This window comes from Balaenoptera ricei, chromosome 2, assembly GCF_028023285.1.
Source record: "Balaenoptera ricei isolate mBalRic1 chromosome 2, mBalRic1.hap2, whole genome shotgun sequence".
Taxonomy (NCBI): domain Eukaryota; kingdom Metazoa; phylum Chordata; class Mammalia; order Artiodactyla; family Balaenopteridae; genus Balaenoptera; species Balaenoptera ricei.
This window is the reverse complement of record NC_082640.1, coordinates 16,120,567-16,140,374: the sequence shown is the minus strand read 5'-3', so window position 1 is coordinate 16,140,374 and position 19,808 is coordinate 16,120,567. Positions and strand designations below refer to the sequence as shown.

Here is a 19,808-nt window from a genome sequence, read left to right as displayed (position 1 = left end):
TGAAGTCAGGGAGTCTGATTCCTCCAGCTCCGTTTTTTTTCCCTCAAGACTGCTTTGGTTATGCGGGGTCTTTTGTGTCTCCACACAAATTTTAAGACTTTTTGTTCTAGTTCCGTAAAAAATGCCATTGGTAATTCGATAGGGATTGCACTGAATCTGTAGATTGCTTTTGGTAGTATAGTTATTTTCACAATATTGATTCTTCCAATCCAAGGACATGGCCCATCTCTCCATTTGTTGGTATCATCTTTAGTTTCCTTTATCAGTGTCTTATAGTTTTCTGCATACAGGTCTTTTGTCTCCCTAGGTAGGTTTATTACTGGGTATTTTATTCTTTTTGTTGCAATGGTAAATGGGAGTGTTTCCTTCATTTGTCTTTCAGATTTTTCATCATTAGTGTATAGGAATGCACGCGATTTCTTTGCATCAATTTTGTATCCTGCAACTTTAGCAAATTCATTGATTAGCTCTAGTAGTTTTCTGGTAGCATCTTTAGGATTCTCTATGTATAGTATCATGTCATCTGCAAACAGTGACAGTTTTACTTCTTCTTTTCCAATTTGTATTCCTTTTATTTCTTTTTCTTCTCTGATTGCTGTGGCTAAAACTTCCAAAACTATGTTGAATAATAGTGGTGAGAGTGGACATCCTTGTCTCGTTCCTTGTCTTAGAGGAAATGCTTTCAGTTTTTCACCATTGAGGATGATGTTTGCTGTGGGTTTGTCGTATATGGCCTTTATTATGTTGAGGTAGGTTCCCTCTATGCCCACTCTCTGGAGAGTTTTTATCATAAATGGGTGTTGAATTTTGTCAAAAGCTTTTTCTGCATCTATTGAGATGATCATATGGTTTTTATTCTTCAATTTGTTAATATGGTGTATCACATTGATTGATTTACGTATATTGAAGAATCCTTGCATCCCTGGGATAAATCCCACTTGATCATGGTGCATGACCTTTTCAATGTGTTGTTGGATTCTGTTTGCTAGTATTTTGTTGAGGATTTTTGCATCTATATTTATCAGTGATATTGGTCTGTAATTTTTTTTGTGTGTGGTATCTTTGTCTGGTTTTGGTATCAGGGTGATGGTGGCCTCATAGAATGAGTTTGGGAGTGTTCCTTCCTCTGCAATTTTTTGGAAGAGTTTGAGAAGGATGGGTGTTAACTCTTCTCTAAATGTTTGGTAGATTTCACCTGTGAAGCCATCTGGCCCTGGACTTTTGTTTGTTGGAAGATTTTTAATCACAGTGTCAATTTCATTTCCTGTGATTGGTCTGTTCATATTTTCTGTTTCTTCCTGGTTCAGTCTTGGAAGGTTTTACCTTTCTAAGAATTTGTCCATTTCTTCCAGGTTGTCCATTTTATTGGCATAGAGTTGCTTGTAGTAGTCTCTTAGGATGCTTTGTATTTCTGCGGTGTCTGTTGTAATTTCTCCTTTTTCATTTCTAATTCTATTGATTTGAGTCCTCTCCCTCTTTTTCTTGATGAGTCTGGCTAATGGTTTCTCAGTTTTGTTTATCTGCTCAAAGAACCAGCTTTTAGTTTTATCGGTCTTTGGTATTGCTTTCTTTGTTTCTATTTCATTTATTTCTGCTCTGATCTTGATGATTTCTTTCCTTCTGCTAACTTTGGGTTTTGTTTGTTCTTCTTTCTCTAGTTCCTTTAGGTGTAAGGTTAGATTGTTTATTTGAGATTTTTCTTGTTTCTTGAGGTAGGCTTGTATAGCTATAAACTTCCCTCTTAGAACTGCTTTTGCTGCATCCCATAGGTTTTGGATCATTGTGTTTTCATTGTCATTTGTCTCTAGGTATTTTTTGATTTCCTCTTTGATTTCTTCAGTGATCTCTTGGTTATTTAGTAACGTATTGTTCAGCCTCCATGTGTTTTGTGTTTTTTACGTTTTTTTCCCTGTAATTCATTTCTAATCTCATAGCGTTGTGGTCAGAAAAGATGCTTGATATGATTTCAGGTTTCTTAAATTTACTGAGGCTTGATTTGTGACCCAAGATGTGATCTATCCTGGAGAATGTTCCGTGTGCACTTGAGAAGAAAGTGTAATCTGTGTTTTTGGATGGAATGTCCTATAAATATCAGTTAAATCTATCTGGTCTATTGTGTCATTTAAAGCTTCTGTTTCCTTATTTATTTTCATTTTGGATGATCTGTCCATTGGTGTAAGCAAGGTGTTAAAGTCCCCCACTATTATTGTATTACTGTTGATTTCCCCTTTTATAGCTGTTAGCAGTTGCATAATGTATCGAGGTGCTCCTATGTTGGGTGCATATATATTTATAAGTGTTATATCTTCTTCTTGGATTGAACCCTTGATCATTATGTAGTGTCCTTCCTTGTCTCTTGTAACATTCTTTATTTTAAAGTCTATTTTGTCTGTTATGAGTATTGCTACTCCCGCTTTCTTTTAACGTCTATTTTACCTGATATGAGTATTGGTACTCCAGCTTTCTTTTTTGTTTTTTGTTTTTTATTTTAATTAATTAATTTATTTTATTTTATTTATTTATGGCTGTGTTGGGTCTTCGTTTCTGTGTGAGGGCTTTCTCCAGTTGCGGTAAGTGGGGACCACTCTTCATCGCGGTGTGCGGGCCGCTCACTATCACGGCCTCCCTTGTTGCGGAGCACAGGCTCCAGACGCACAGGCTCAGTAATTGTGGCTCACGGGCCTAGTCGCTCCACGGAATGTGGGATCTTCCCAGACCAGGGCTCGAACCCGTGTCCCCTGCATTGGCAGGCAGGTTCTCAACCACTGCGCTACCAGGGAAGCCCTCCAGCTTTCTTTTGATTTCCATTTGCATGGAATATCTTTTTCCATCCCCTCACTTTCAGTCTGTATGTGTCCCTAGGTCTTAAGCGCGTCTCTTGTAGACAGCATATATATGGGTCTTGTTTTTATATCCATTCAGCAAGCCTGTGTCTTTTGGTTGGAGCATTTAATACATTCATGTTTAAGGTAATTATCGACATGTATGTTCCTGTGACCATTTTCTGAATTGTTTTTGTAGGTCCTTTTCTTCTCTTGTGTTTCCCACTTAGAGAAGTTCCTTTAGCATTTGTTGTAGAGCTGGTTTGTTGGTGCTGAATTCTCTTAGCTTTTTCTTGTCTGTAAAACTTTTGATTTCTCCATCAAATCTGAATGAGATCCTTGCCAAGTAGAGTAATCTTGGTTGTGGGTTCTTCCCTTTCAACACTTTAAGTATATCATGCCACTCCCTTCTGGCTTGTAGAGTTTCTTCTGAGAAATCAGCTGTTAACCTTATGGGAGTTCCCTTGTATGTTATTTGTTGTTTTTCCCTTGCTGCTTTCAATAATTTTTCTTTGTCTTTAATTTTTGCCAATTTGATTACTACATGTCTTGGCATGTTTCTCCTCGGGTTTATCTTGTTTGGGGCTCTCTGCGCTCCCTGGACTTGGGTGGCTGTTTCCTTTCCCATGTTAGGGAAGTTTTCGACTATAATCGCTTCAAATATTTTCTTGGGTCCTTTCTCTCTCTCTTCTCCTTCTGGGACCCCTATAATGCGAATGTTGTTGCGTTTAATGTTGTCCCAGAGGTCTCTTAGGCTGTCTTCATTTCTTTTCATTCTTTTCTCTTTATTCTGTTCCGCACCAGTGAATTCCACCATTCTGTCTTCCAGGTCGCTTACCTGTTCTTCTGCCTCAGTTATTCTGCTATTGATTCCTTCTAGTGTAGTTTTCATTTCAGTTATTGTATTGTTCATCTCTGTTTGTTTGTTCTTTAATTCTTCTAGGTCTTTGTTAAAGATTTCTTGCATCTTCTTGATCTTTGCCTCCATTCTTTTTCTGAGGTCCTGGATCATCTTCACTATCATTATTCTGAATTCTTTTTCTGGAAGGTTGCCTATCTCCACTTCATTTAGTTGTTTTTCTGGGGTTTTATCTTGTTCCTTCATCTGGTACATAGCCCTCTGCCTTTTCATCTTGTCTGTCATTCTGTGAATGTGGTTTTTGTTCCACAGGCTGCAGGATTGTAGTTCTTCTTGCTTCTCTCTGCCTCTGGTGTATGAGGCTATCTAAGAGGCTTATGTAAGTTTTCTGATGGGAGGGACTGGTGGTGGGTAGAGCTGACTGTTGCTCTGATGGGTGGAGCTCAGTAAAAGTTTAATCTGCTTGACTGCTAATGGGTGGGGCTGGGTGGGGCTGGGTTCCCTCCCTGTTGGTTGTTTGGCCTGAGGCAACCCAACACTGGAGCCTACCTGGGCTCTTTGATGGGGCTAATGAGAGACTCTGGGAGGGCTCACACCAAGGAGTACTTCTAAAACTTCTGCTGCCAGTGTCCTTGTCCCCACGGTGAGCTGCAGCCACCCCCCTGTCTCTGCAGGAGACCCTCCAACACTAGCAGGTAGGTCTGGTTCAGTCTCCCCTGGGGTCACTGCTCCTTCCCCTGGGTCCCGATGCACACATTGCTTTGTGTGTGCCCTCCAAGAGTGGAGTCTCTGTTTCCCCCAGTCCTGTCGAAGTCCTGCAATCAAATCCCACTAGGCTTCAAAGTCTGATTATCTAGGAATTTCTCTTCCTGTTGCCAGACCCCTAGGTTGGGAAGTCTGACATGGGGCTCAGAACCTTCACTCCAGTGGGTGGTCTTCTGTGGTATAAGTGTTCTCCAGTCTGTGAGTCACCCACCCAGCAGTTATGGGATTTGATTTTACTGTGATTGTGCCCCTCCTACCGTCTCATTGCAGTTTCTCCTTTGTCTTTGAATGTGGGGTATCTTTTTTGGTGAGTTCCAGTGTCTTCCTGTCGATGATTGTGTAGCAGCTAGTTGTGATTCAGGTGTTCTCACAGGAGGGAGTGAGAGCATGTCTTTCTACTCTGCCATCTTTGTTCCTCCTCACTATACACCTGGTGGTGCAGTGGACAAGAATCTACCTGCCAACGCAGGGGACACAGGTTCAGTCCCTGGTCCGGGAAGATCCCATATGCAGCGGAGCAACCAAGCCACGACCACTGAGCCTGTGCTCTAGAGCCCGCACGCCACAACTACTGAAGCCCGTGTGCCCAGAGCCCATGCTTCGCAGCAAGAGAAGCCACCAAAACAAGAAGGCCGCACACCACAACGAAGAGCAGCCCCCGCCCGCCACAACTAGAGAAAGCCTGCGCACAGCAACGAAGACCCAACACAGCCAAAAATCACCCCTCCATTCTTTATTTTTATACTGTGCTGGTCAGCTAGCCCGTCTGGGGTATATGGGTGTACAAGAGTTTTACAATGAACAGTTCGGATTAACAGGAACAGTCTCTTTGGCATACTGTAATTCCACAGGTCTCTTAACTCAGTGTATTCTGTGGAGCAGGCTTGCAAGAAAATAAATCCAGAGATGTATTCCTAGAAGTACATGGGTCTGGGGTCAGAGTTCAGTATCTTTAGGCCTAACCTGCATATATAAACTTTAAGTGAGTATTATCTGTTTTTCAAATATTTGGTTAAAATTCTCTCAGGATTACATTTAGCGTCCACATCAGTTTTTACTAACATAATATTTTCATAATATCATCTTTCCATCTAATAACATGTTATCTCTTTTCATTTAATCAGAAGACTTATAGTATTCCATGGAGTTTTATAATGTTCTTCATATAAGTCCTATCCCATTCTTGTTAAATTTATTCCTACGTATTTTGTATTATTGTTGTTAACTGTGAGTAGAATATTTCTTACCACTCTACATCCCGTGTCTTACTGCTAAAATAAATAAAAATGACTTAAAAGTGTTTCTCTGTTTCTATTTACCTTACTAAATTCTTTTATTCATACTTGTCTTTATTAAAAGATAGCATCTGTTTGGGTTTCTATTTTTACAATTATATTATTGGCAGTACTTGTGGAACTCTATCTCTACTTTTCTATTGTGTTTACTAGAAATTTTATTCTCTTGACTTCCACATTTACTAGATTTATAAGATAATCCTAGTCCACGATAATTAATATTATCTCATATATCCTCTAATTACTAATGGTGACACAATTCTCTAGGTAGTTTCTCATTTTAATTAAAATAGTTTTGTTGTTTACCATTGAAAATGTTATTTATTTTGTGGTTGGTCATTAATCTTTATTAATTGTTTTTTTAAAATATTTTATTGAGGTTATTTGGAATGGCTGACTGTTTTTCACAGTCTTTTCAATATTTGTTGATATGAATCTATGATTTTACTCTTTAATTTGTTGATCTAATTGACTGTTGATAGGTCTGTTAAATCAAACCAAACCTCTATTCTTGGAAAGCTCACTCGTCAGGATACATTATTTTTTGATAAGAATTTCAGATGCAATTGAAACATTTTAATTTGAATTTTGTATGTATGATCATGAGTGATATTGCTCTATTTTTATTCTATTTTCATCATTCTTAACAGAGATATCTGGCATCATAAAATGAGTCAGGGAGCTCTCCATAGTTTTCTAAGACCTGAGATATATGCAAGTCATGTGCTAGTATTTATTCTTTAAAAATTAAATAAAATTAAATAAAATTCAGCTGTAGGGCCATATGTTCTGGTAGATTTTTTTCCTATCACTTTTCCAGTTACTTTTGTGGCATAATCAATTTGTTCAAACCCTTTGCTTCCTTTAGATTTTGGAGTTTTAGTGTTTATATGTTTCATCTTTCATTAACTGCTTGTTTGAAATCATCCATATTGTTTTAAATGACCAGGGGAGTAAGATCTTTGAATGTATGTTAATTTTAGAATTTTAATTACTCTTGACATTATTCAGTTGAGTTTTACTTGAACTTCAAGTAAAGGATTTTTAAGCTGGATTAATTTTTCAAAATCATCTTTTCCTGCTCTACTCTTTTATAGGTGAAATGGAGAATTTAATGAGCTCATATATGCTGTTTCTATTACTCTTAGTTTGGATTTGGGGAACAGTGATCTTTATCCTTCCCAACTGGCTTTGAGATTTAACACCCATATAAACTGGGTTCTATTTTTCCCACTCAGAGACCACACTGCTGACTTGCAACCTTGGTTGTTTGGTTAAACATGTGGTGGTATCTATAAAGTAATATGTTTTAATTCTGAAATCCTTTTCATTCTGTGCAGTCAGCGTTGATCTGTGTCTAACAAAATCACCTTCTGAATGTGTTTTTTTCATCAAAATAGTTGGCTTTCCAAGTTGCCCATCACTCTATGATTATCAAGGGGCAGGATCAGGACTTGACATAGTTTAGCATAACCTTCCTTGTAGATTTTCATTATTCAAGGAAGCTACCCCTGACAGCCGTTCAGAATGTGTGATCCTTCCAGCTGCTAAGAGATGTTATCCCCCGCGTACATTTGCCATGAGCACATCCACTGTAGTTAAAATCTAAAAGCAGTTATTTTGTTAACACTAGATTAGATCTTTAATTAAGCTTTCATCCCCACTAGCACAGACAACAGTGTCAAACATGTAAGCCCCAGGAGAAACCAAACGCATTCTATAGATTCCTATCCTTCAGTACATCGCGAAGAAACTTACAAGCAAATGTCTCATGGGAATTTTGTAAGGGTATGTTGAATATCTAATTGTAAACTTAGAAGCTTCATTTAATTTGATTTCTAACTGTGAGGTGAGTTAAGCCAATAAACATATTTGTTGAGAGGATTTAGATCAAGAGCTTGTTTTTCATCACTTGGGTTTTATTTTAGATATTTAATGTTATCCATATGAAAGCACTTTTTTTGTTATCTACAGAGCTTAATGGTTAAGAAGTAAAAATGTAATTTTCTTTATCTGATTGACAGTTGAATGTGTGCACGTTAGTGCAAAGAACGACTAAATGTCCAACAGTAGAACTTGTATCCCTATGGCTTTACGTTTGTTTTTGCAGGATCGTTTATTTATTTGGGGGCACATGGATCACCTGCAGTGGCCAAGCTTGGAAGTCCTGTTCTTACAAAATCACTCAATGCCTCTACCCTGTGTCAGGTACCCAATTATTGGAATTTCCATTGGCCATTCTGTAGTTGTAAACTGTTAAGCTTGGGTTACTCTAGCTAGTACATGCCTGCTGTGTTTTACTAATATTTTCACAATGAACTGAGAGATTTATATGAGCTATTTCAACATGAAATGTCATTTTGTTCCAGAAGACATTTGCAGTATATAACTTACACCCTTCTTTTGAGGGGCCTATTCAAAAATATTTCTGTCATTTTGCATTCTTTCCATGTAGTTCTTTCAATAATTTAAAGCTGTGGATACAGGTTGCGCAAACTGCTTGTTATCTTGGCCAACAGTGTTAGTTGAGGAAAATAAAAGCAGCTCAACAAGTTCTACTGAAAGAAAAATGAAAGGATGAATAAAGAAAGATAAATATGTGCAGAAAAAATAATTACATTTCCAAAATTTTATTTTTTCAGTTAGTCCTTCTGGTGCCAGGTAAACACAGACCAAGGGATAAAATACTCAGGTCATTTCCACAGCACAACAGAGAAGAAAGAAGAGGGACTTTGGAGTCAGATGGACCTAGTTCCACCTGGTTCCAATCTCAGTTCTGCTACAAACGATATGCTTCCTTTGAGACTCAGTGTCCACACTGGAAGCATAGTGTTAGCCTGCCTTCTTCACATGGTTGTGAGAATTCAAACGTGATTAAGTAAAGCACCTGGAAAAGTACTTGGCAGGTATTAGGTGTTCAATAAACATAATCCCTTTACTTTCCGTAACATGAATGCCTATTAGATGCTTCTGTTCAGCTTGCCTTGCTTTCCGTCCTTTTGAGAGTTCTGACATGTCTCTAAGCCTTTAGGATTTCAGCTTTTTTTCTTTTTCTTGGTTATCAGAAAATAATGAAGGGATCAATAGTGCCATGCACTAAATTCATTACCTAGAAACGCAGGGTTACAGCACTAACACAGGCATTCCTGATGATAAATTACAGATCATCAGACCTTTTTAATTAAAGTATAAATTTAATTATACTTTCAGCTTGATATAATTCTCAGTGAGTGTGTCCAGAACTCTTAATAGGTTGTCCTTCTCTTTTTTTTCCCCCTTTGGTTTTTGCTGCCCATTTCTCTGTGGGAATTTGGATTAAAGCAACTGCCTGGACTCCACTTCCACCTCACCCAGATGGACTCTGGAGTCTCCTACCTGTGGTTTATTTTAATTAAATCTTATGTGATAGATGTAGGGTTTTTGTTTTTTGTTTTTTGTTTTTTTTGAGAACTCCTGAAGCGTTTACTTGCTCTTTAAAAGTACTATACAGGCTTACTGAACTTTAATTTAAGGTCATATACCAAAGTAATGCAATTGCTATTGTTAAATTCATTAATGACACTGGATAAAAAAAGAATAGAATTTGTTAATTCTGCCTCTTTTACAGAAATGTGAACACTAACACTAAGAGCTTATTAGAAATTCTGAGACTCACTGAGAAATCATACAGTTTTCTTCTTTTTAAAGATGATCTGCATTTCCCATTGTTGTATGTGGGTAGCCATTAATTTGTGGTCATAGGGATTGACCCACAATTTATGATTGTTTCTACTTGACATTTTTCTCTATTGTGGCTTAAATTTGGAGCTTACCTGTGGGAGCTATTGGGGCGGAGCCTCAGTGAAAGCAATGGACAATTTAGATACTTGGTGGTTTATCTCTCAGAACCAAGTCCTCAACCTTCCAAGGCCTTGGATACTGATTTAGAGGTTTGCCTTGGTTTGTGGAAAAGTAAGAGTATTACAGACTGCCAAAGAGGTATTTGTTTTTTCCCTTTTATCTATATCTGCTTGAATGTTGGTAATCTTTGAGTTAGAGGGAGGGATATTTGGATTACTTTATAGTACTTTCCAGCTTAGAATTACTATTAGATTGTTAGAGGTTATTTATAGTCTGAGATACACATGGCCAAAGTTCTCTCCCATAGGAGTAGTCTAAGAATATACTATTACTGTTTTATAAGTTTGTGGTAATGTGGGATTCTTTCTTTCATGAAAGTTACAAAATAAGCTAACAAACCAAATTCTTATCTTCTCGAGTAATCAGAAAATCCAGCTGATATTCCTAATTGGAACATACTGATTGATAATAGTTGTATTCATGGAATAGCGAATGTTCTTTATTATAAAATGGTAAAGTGGGGTGGTGAAATAACCAAAGTTGGGCACTTTGATATGATTAAAGCCTTCATTTTATGAAATTACATTTTTTTCTCTACATAATCATACCAGGCTAACAGAGTTAAGAATATTTGTTTGAAAGGACTTTAAAGGAATATGAAGCTTTCTTTTGAGTCCTTTTTTCTAACAGCAGCTTTTTAGGGTCTTTTTGCATGAATTACCCTGTACTTTATGTGTAGCCAACACATGGCATCAACATGCAGAATTGTTCCTGTAACTACACATTGTTCAAGATGTGGACTTTTATTTAAAAGCTTCAAAAGCTCCTTTGGTCACTGGTGGAAATTTGGCATTTTTCCTTGGAATAGCCAGGAGATAGGACAAACAGAACATATGGGAGCCAGAAGCTACTATTTCTTATTGCTGTCGAAATACTGTTACTGTTTTTTTCTTATTTTAAACTTTTTCTTTTTTTAATTAATTTATTTTATTTTGTTATTTTTTATTTTTGGCTGCGTTGGGTCTTCGTTGCTGTGAGCTGGCTTTCTCTAGTTGCGGCGAGTGGAGGCTACTCTTCGTTGCGATGCTCGGGTTTCTCATTGCGGTGGTGTCTCTTGTTGTGGAGCATGGGGTCTAGGCGCGCGGGCTTCAGTAATTGTGGCGCGCGGGCTTCAGTAGTTGTGGCACGCGGGCTCAGTAGTTGTGGCTCACGGGCTCTAGAGCGTAGGCTCAGCAGCTGTGGTGCACGGGTTTAGCTGCTCGGCGGCATGTGGGATCCTCCTGGACCAGGCCACGAACCTGTGTCCCCTGCATTGGCAGGCAGATTCTTAACCACTGTGCCACCAGGGAAGCCCTGTTACTGTTTTTAATAAATTAGGAAATGTAAAATCTGAAGGAGATTTATGTGGATATTAATATTTTCTCACTCTCATATTTGAGTTACTGTATAAAAGACATATCTCACTTTTAGGACTTCATAATTAAATACAGCAGGACTGGTAATATGAAGCTTCCGCTTTCAATGCCACTTTGTGTGTGTGTCTTTTGTTTTTTTGTATTCCCCAACTCATTTTGCTATTCTAATCCTCTTTAATCAAAAAATTCATAAAATTAAAAAGAAGTGAATAGAGATACCAGGAAAAAGACAGATGAAACGAAAGATAGGTTGGCTCCAAAAATAACGTTTATGAGGGCCAGGCTACATTTTTGAATCTAAGTTTTCCAGCAGCCAGTGCAGAGAGAGACATGTGAGAACTCAGTTGGTTCAGATTCAAGGAAGTAAAAAACAAAACAAAAATAGTTCTTCTGAGACTTCTCCCCTCATTGCACACATACCAGTGTAAATGTTCTTTCTCTGATTCAGTGCACACCTATTGCTTCCCTACTCTGTGCTCATCATAGCCTTTAATGCTGGGACTATACTAGGGACAATGTAAACACGTTTACCATAACAAAATATAGAATTTAGTGAGGCATACTGATAGCAGTTCAGTGTGAAGTGCTACAGAGAGTGATAAAAATATAAAATACATATAATATATAATATTATATGTAAATATATATAATATATAATGTAACAATATATAAATTAAACATAAATATATATTATATATAATATATAACATACACATATATACGTATAAACCATATATATAAGTGATAACCCACTTATAACAACTCTCTCAATGAATTTGAAAAGGCCATATCTTGTAATGTCCCCCAAGTAGAGTGATGAGCTCATAGCAGAGTGAAATTTAGAAAAAAAAGTAATATGCAATGAGGCTTGGAATGGTGCACTCATGATCTGTTCTCTGATTGTTTTGTTTACTCCAATGATAGTATTAGAGCATGAGACAGATTCTAGAGGAAGCAATGGTTTATTGGGGAAAGGTTGAGCAGATATTCTCCCCAGTTGTACATTGTCAAAACACATGAAGATTAATCATTTAGATGAGAAAAACAGATTATATTTTATTGAAGATTGCAAACTTTTACTTAAGCTTGTTCAGATAAAAATAGGCAAAAACATGATAATGAGTAGGAGTCATAAGAATCACTATGGTAATGATGAGGGGTGTGTGTGTGTGTGAGAGAGATGAATGATCCCCCTCCCCTACACTGACTTATTCCACTTGAGTTTTGAGGAGTTACAGATATCTTGTTTCTTTTCCTTTTTTTTAAAACTTTTTTGTGTTTTACTCTTTTTATTATTCTAGATCTTGAAGATATAACAGGTGTAGCAAATACCAGACAGGGGTCGACATGAAGCAGAGAAGGCAGAGGTAGCTGAGAATTTGGAGAATAACTGAGAAAAGACATGAAGATCTGACCAAAAAGCTCCCTAATAGGGAAGCAAGTGGAACAAAGACCATAGGAAAGTTGAGGAAAAAAGCAGAAAATTTGAAGAGTTCCAACGGGAGACAGACCAAAATAAAATGAAACAGAAAAGAGAAATAAAGAAGACATTATTTTGAACTTCTAAGTAATGTCCTGTTAATGTCCTTTGCAGGATTTAGTCTCAGAGATTTACTAATTAGTAATTACTAATTGTTCCTAATTACATTCTTTTGTAGAACTGGCCATTCCTCTGGGAATATCACAGGGCACTGTAGAAACCAAAGAGCAAGATTAGTTATTCACCTACACTCGGTAACTAGTAGTATAAGTCACCTGATATGGTGTCCTTTCTTTTTATAGTAAAATGAATGATTCAGTGTGTGTGTGTGTGTGTGTGTGTGTGTGTGTGTTTTGGCCGCACCAAGTGGCATGTGGGATCTTAGTTCCCCAACCAGGGATGGAACCCGTGCCTGCTACAGTGGAAGCATGGAGTCTCAAACGCTAGACCTCCAGGGATGTCCCAGATTCCATATTTCTAAAAATATACAAATAATATAAAACCAGAGAATACAATTAAAAACAGTAAAGTAATTTGAGCTTCATTTCTTTTCTTTCCAATTTGCAGTTAAAGGAACTGCTTTGTTGGAAGTTTTTTAACCACAGGAAATTCTCTTGAATAAAATGATTCACGGTCTTGCATAGTCACCCTATACATACAACCCAAGTTGTACATATATATACAACTTAGTGAAAACCGAGGAGAAATAAAAGCAGGCCTTTAATATTAACATTTTATATAACTGCTTTTTAATGAATCAGGCATGAATCAAGACAGTAATTTCCTTTAAAATGAAAAGTAGTAAATAAATTTTAAATGGTTGGTATAATTTTAACATCTCTTTTTAATAGAATTTTCTGTGATGGAAATTTTCCTCTGCTATGTCCACTATGGAAATCACTAGCTACAAATAGCTATTGAGCACTTAAAATGTGATGAGTGTAACCAAGAAAGTGACTTTTTCATTTTGTTTAATTCATTTACATGTAAATAGCCACACTGTTTTCATACCTTTGTCATTATACGCATTATACTTAATTGTTCCTTTTCTTTTCACTCTCTCCCATAAAGCTCTGAGGTCCTTAAGGACACTTAATTCCTTGCACATTTTGTAGCACAGAGCAGGTCTCTCTTTCTGTGTCTCTTTGAAGGTTTATAGACATTTGCTTTAGCAAGAATGCTGATGGTCCCACTCAAACGTGCTTCTTTTCTTCAACACCTATTAACTGAATACCTACTAAATACAAAGTGCCTTGATATGTTCTAAGAGGAATTCACAACGTGCATTGTGATTCTGAGTTTAAGACTTAGTGTTCCACTGCTAGTGTGTATCACAGTGAGAGCCACGGATGTTGGCTAAGTTCCTATCGAAAATCACAGCTGTATTTATAACTTTTGTTCAGTGATTTTACCCTTACCAATATTAAATTTGAAAAGACTCTGGAAAGTTTCTTGGTCTATACCAAACTAAAGAATTCTCCTTAAATCTCTACAATGCCAATTCTGTTTTTAAAAAAGTAAATTAAATATAAGTTCTAAGCTCTTATCTTATTGAATATAGATCCCATTGGTATTTACTCTTAATGCACTATTAAAATAACTTCGCACTGGTAATGTACTGAGTGACAATATGACAGCTTGAAATTCTGATGGGGCTTGCACAGCTCTTGTACAACTAGGTTTAAAGCTCCATTTTGCATATTTACAAGCTTGGAACATGCTGAAGCTACAGCAGGGATCTAAAGTTTAATTGCGGTTGAGGAACATACATCCTCCCTTTCCACAGAATTTAATCAAACACTTCTGTTTGACTTTGCGTTTCTTGCTTAAAGGCCTGAGTGTAGGTGAGCTTGGTAGTAAATCTAATATGAAATGGACAGTCAGAAAGAATGCTTTGATCAGGTGGTGGCAATTAAGTAGACATTGAAAAAAAATGTGTAGCACATTGGAACAGAGAATGCTTGATGTTTTGAACAATTTTTTAAAAGAGCATTAAAAATTTTTTTTCAACTTTCCTCTCCACTGAAATTGGTACCAACAGTGAAATAAATGGGATAATAAAGAAATAATATATGTAATAACATCTGTCCACATAACAAAATAAAAGCCCAATGACAAAGGAAAAAAACCAAAACTTTAAAATGTAGTGAAACTGAAAAGGAGTCACTTTGAGTCCAAAGAGAGTGATTTCATTTCTCAGGGGCCTCATCTCTGAATGATACTGTGTTTTTTTTGAAATCTGCAGCATTAGAACTCTCTATGGCATAATGAGAAGAAGAAAAAATTGCTGTGTGTCTGCACTTGCTTTTGTGGGGTTTTTTTGACATATTTTGTATTGGGTCATCCAACCACTGAGGCAATTAGTTTTCGCCTTGCACAGGGCCCAGTATTTAGTAAATGCTCAGTAAGTATTTGCTGAATAAACGATAGTGCTGAATTCCACATTATAGCTACTGCTATCGGCACCTTAGAATACTCCTCTGTGTTTTCTCCACTACCTAGTTAACCTGTCAATCGTTTAGATTATGTCATCACTGGTGGTGAGTAGGAACCAAACTGATCAAGTCAAGGCTCCCTAGCCTCAAAAAGAACATTTTCTAGTTGGATTAAATTATTGATGAACAGTATTATATAATCTCCCAAGTTTTTTGATAATGTCACAATGGAGAAGGAATTAATGAAAAGTATTCATAGCAGTTTTCTCTTACCTGAGAAATCAAGTTTTTGAGATAACTTTTTCTTGGATTGAGACATCAAGGAGAATGAATAGTAATACATGGTTTTGTAATTTTTGAGTCAGATATAGAACGTGTATCTCCCCAGATTCATAAGAAGCAATAGTGAAGGTCCTGTAAAACTTCCATGACAGTGTGGACAAATATATGTCCTCACACTTGTCTGAGCAGGATGCTAGTGTCCCAATTCTTTAGATGTCTCTATGGCATGTGTTAAAAATATCAGTTAATGTAGCTACCTTGAGCCTTTTTTTTAAGGAGGGAATACAAAGGCTGGCAGAAGATGTACTTAGCATTTTCTGGGTCTGCATGTTTGGAGGAGAATTAAGAAGTAGTTTGGGATATTTTTAACTATAGAAGAGCTACTGGACACAGGTAAATGGAATATTTATATCATTCAAACACATTTTTCACCAGGTGCAGTTTTGGTATCGTTTGTCTCAGCATTCACATCTCTCGGTTTTTACAAGAACATCACTGGATGGGGATTTGCAGAAGCAAGGTGATCTAATTGGAATCTCCAAATCTCAGTGGAGACAAGCAAAAATCGATCTGTTGGCGAAGGCTGGAGAATCTACTCTGCCTTTTCAGGTAAGCACGTAAGAAATTAATACAACTGAGCAGAAGATGCTTATTTAATGCCGATCTTTCCAGATAATAATATAGTACATATATCCCATAAATGTATCTGATATTAATAAACATTCACAATCAGGGATGAGTAGAGAGGTTATCTTGATTAATTGCTCAAGACTTACTTGTGGAAGCATAGCAAAAATGGAGATAAGAATTGAATAGGATGGCGGAGAGAAGAGTAATTTAACGGGAAAATATTTGTTTTCTTAAGTGAGGATGGTGGATTATATGAGGTAGTGAAAAAAATCTGGGCTGCACTCATATTTTAATCCTATTGCCTTATTTTCTGCTGCCCATTAATGCTGAGAATTTTATCACACTTTTATGTCATTTACTTTGTTAATAATGAAAGAAGGAAACTGTAGCTTATCAAATGGGTGCACCAGCTTCCACCCTCCTGGACATGACTCCCTTCTAGATGATGTTTGAAAAGAGCTAGTTTAGAAACTAGATTAGATGGTGGAACATAGTGGAACACTCACTGCCTTAGGAGTCACATAGTCTGAGTTCCCATCTCTGCTCATCCCATGGGTTGTTAAGTGATTGTGTACATTACATCTTTGAGCTTCAAATTTTCCAATCTGTGAAAACCACAGTGATAATAAAAGCAATGCTTGAGAGGAATCTGAATTAAAGAGAATGTAGCTAAAATGGTAGCTATGAACATGAGCTCTGGAGCCTGGGGTTCAAACGCAGGTGTCCAGTCAGAGGGAAGTTGCTTAATCCTTCCGTGCTTCTGATTCTTCCTTTGTAAATGGGGGTGGGGAAGTAAGAACATTGTTGGGGTGTTAGGAGCCTCTGAAAAATAACACACCTCATCTGGTACTCATTTCCAAACTGAGGTAAATATAGAAATCCAACAGAGAGAGCACAAGATATTTTGGAGAAGATGTATTTAAAATAATACCTCACCTCAGAACGAACAGCTCCACCCAGAGAACAACAGACTGCTAGAGAATACAGGACTCATCCTTTGGGGAAAACCTTTTGCCATGAGTGATTATGATGTGTAAGTGTTATTTTATGGGTTGGAATACATGTCCCCCTCTGGTGGAGGACGTTGATAATGGAGGAGGCTCTTGGACACCTGGGGGCAGGAGGTATGTGGGAACCCTCTGTACCTTCCTCTCAGTTGTGCAGCGAACCTAAAACTGCTCTAAAAGTCTTAATAAAAAAACAAAAGACAAAACCCAGAATGTTCTTTTTTAGAACTGGCTATTTGAGAAATATTATGAGTTGAAGCTTGTGCCATTCTTTCCTGGCCTCATTAACCTACCATCGTTATTGAAGAGTTTCGGCACTGGGTTTTTTTTTTTTTTTCCTGTTTAATATTTCTTCTTTTGGGGTTTTTGTCTTGCTTTGTTTTGAGGTGCAAATTGAGACTGCTGTTTATTATCTGGGGGCATATTAACTAGTTTTGAAATTGACCAGTGGTTTGATGGAATTTTATAATTTGGTATCCACAGATTGGTGATGTTTTCTGTCTTCACTCCCCTCCGTGCTGGATCAGCACCACGTGTTGACTTTTCTCTCTCCTACCTGGGGGCTCCCAGTCAGCACCAATTGGCCTCTTTTTCTTCTTCTTTTTTTTTAATGTATTTTTGTGGCCGCACCATGCGGCATGTGGGATCTTAGTTCCCCGACCAGGGATCGAACCTGTGCCCCCTGCATTGGAAGGGCGGAGTCTTAACCACTGGACTGCCAGGGAATTCCCAGCCTCTGCTTAATTGTGCTGGCTTTTTGAGGGGAATGAATTGTCCTGGGTTCTTGCTAAGCCTCAGCCATGTTTAATTCAGCCCGAGAAGGTAAGGATTTTAGCGTGCACCTCTGTTCCTTCTTATGTAATCCTGTTACTTGGCCGAAGTGCAGGCTTGTTTTAGAAACTACAGTTCAGTGAAAAGAAAAATAAGAACTGTTCTCTCAGATGTCGCTATTCAGAAGGCCATTCATTACAAGTCCACAGTCTCTAATCAGCAATTTGGAAAATTAAAATTTGGAAAGCAATAAGCTTTTGAAAAACAAATTTAGAGGCAAAATTTCTCCTGACCTGAACCAGTGTTAGGCAGTTCATTTAGTGGTGTGTTTGATGATAAAGTGCTGCCCCCAGTCTCCCTGAGGGTATCAAGTAATATACATGATACATTTTAGATGAACATCCTCAACTCTGAACTATTCAGATTTCAAAACCCAGCTGGACTCAAAGACTTTGGCGAAGGAATTTGGAGCCTGTGTTAACATTCTGGTATGAATAAGTCCAGATTTTATACACATACACACGCATACAAGATACATAAATACACACAGTCACACACAGATACATATACACGGTTTTATTTAATACATTAATATTACTTAGATATATTATTAAATCTTTCAAACAAATAGAAAATATATAGAGAGGCAAATACCCATGTACTCACACCTCAGAATGAACTAATATGAACATTTTGTTTGCTTATAATGTTGATAGGTTTGCTTCTAAAGATGCAGCTTTTGTCCTCTTGGTACCCTTTTCTATTCCATTTCTTGTCCTTTACTGGAAAAAAAAATTCTAATATGTTGTTTTTAACCTGATTTTTCTAAGTCTATTTTCAAAACTATGGAAATATGCATGAGGATTCTAGCTAGGTGCAGTTCTACTTCATTCTTTTATCAATAGCAAATGGAAAAGAGATTATACCCACAAATAGTCAGTCTAGCTTTTAAATATTCAAATATTTAAAGTTTATCTTCTTGGAAACAGGCTCCTTTGGCACGTTAAATTTAGTGGACTGAATTACTTAAGGGTGACCTTTGTCATTGCCTGGTCATCAGTTCAATGTGACTAAACTCTGAACATGTATTTTTATGGAGTCATCCTATATAAACATTGGAAAGGAGAAAGGCATAGGACTGTATGACCTCTCTGTTCGTTCTCTTGTAGCCATGAAATTCAGATTCATTGTGGTCCTTTTATGTCTCTTGTACACATCACAACAGAATGCAAATTGCTCTGAGTTCCTTAGGAAATCAGCACCCCTGGTTAGGTAGGGCTTTCATTTTTCCTAGTGGAAAAGGATTAGGCTTACTGTTTATTTTGTATGAACAGCAAATTAACAACATTTCAATATTCTCTCCATTTCCTGTGCAGTTTTTATTGGAAGAATGTAAGTCAAGTAGTTAATAGAATTTTTTCAATCTGTTTTAACTGGGCCTACTCATTTTATATGTTCAGCTTTTTACACAAATATTTTCATTTAATTTACAGTTTCTTTTTTCCTAACTGCTCTTCTTAATTTCATATCTAGAGGTAGTACTTTTTCTGAATACTGTCCATTGATTTCCAGTTGATCTACTGTCTTTGAGTTTGCTACTAAAGTATAATTGTGTCATATTTCAGATTTCATTTAAAAATGACCCTTTTGTGAAAATTTCCACAATGATTGATACCATGTTCGCTCTTGATCAGAGTCAATGGGATAGATCAATAACAATTTCCTGATATTATTTGAAGATTCAGTGAAGGGTAAGATTTACAATACAAAGTAAAAGCTGGTCTAGTCTCTGTAATGTTGCTCTGTCCTCAGCCTTCTTAACCTAGGGCTTCATTAAATCTTGTTTTGCCAGGTAGCTCTGTTCTGCAGTATCTGCTAAAGACCAGTTATCTCTTTATTTCATGATAGTGATATAGTACAGCAAAGTCATCCATGGCTCAGGTCACACATTTTTCGTGCTAGATATGTGACCTTCAACCAATAACTTCAACTCTCTAAGCTTCTGTTTCCTTTGCTTTAAAATGTGGAAGAAAATAACACCATCTTCACAGTGTTAAAATAAGTGAACGTGCCTGGCATGCAGTAAGCTCTAAATAAAAGTTTGCTGTTGATCTTATTTTTAATACCACCATCATTTATCAAAAATTACTATAGTCGAATTTTTCTTTACTGCTTCTTACTATATTCCTATTGTCTCCATTTCCTCT

General features: G+C 37.1%; 1 protein-coding gene across 1 annotated transcript in view; it reads left to right on the top strand.

Annotated features, from left to right (window-relative positions):
- MALRD1 (MAM and LDL receptor class A domain containing 1) overlaps positions 1 to 19,808 on the top strand; it is a 600,449-nt gene that overhangs the window by 90,779 nt on the left and 489,862 nt on the right. Inside the window, exons 12-13 of the mRNA XM_059909182.1 lie at positions 7,852 to 7,949; positions 15,629 to 15,802. Coding sequence (XP_059765165.1) covers positions 7,852 to 7,949; positions 15,629 to 15,802 — 272 coding nt within the window. The remainder of the gene's footprint in view (positions 1 to 7,851; positions 7,950 to 15,628; positions 15,803 to 19,808) is intronic.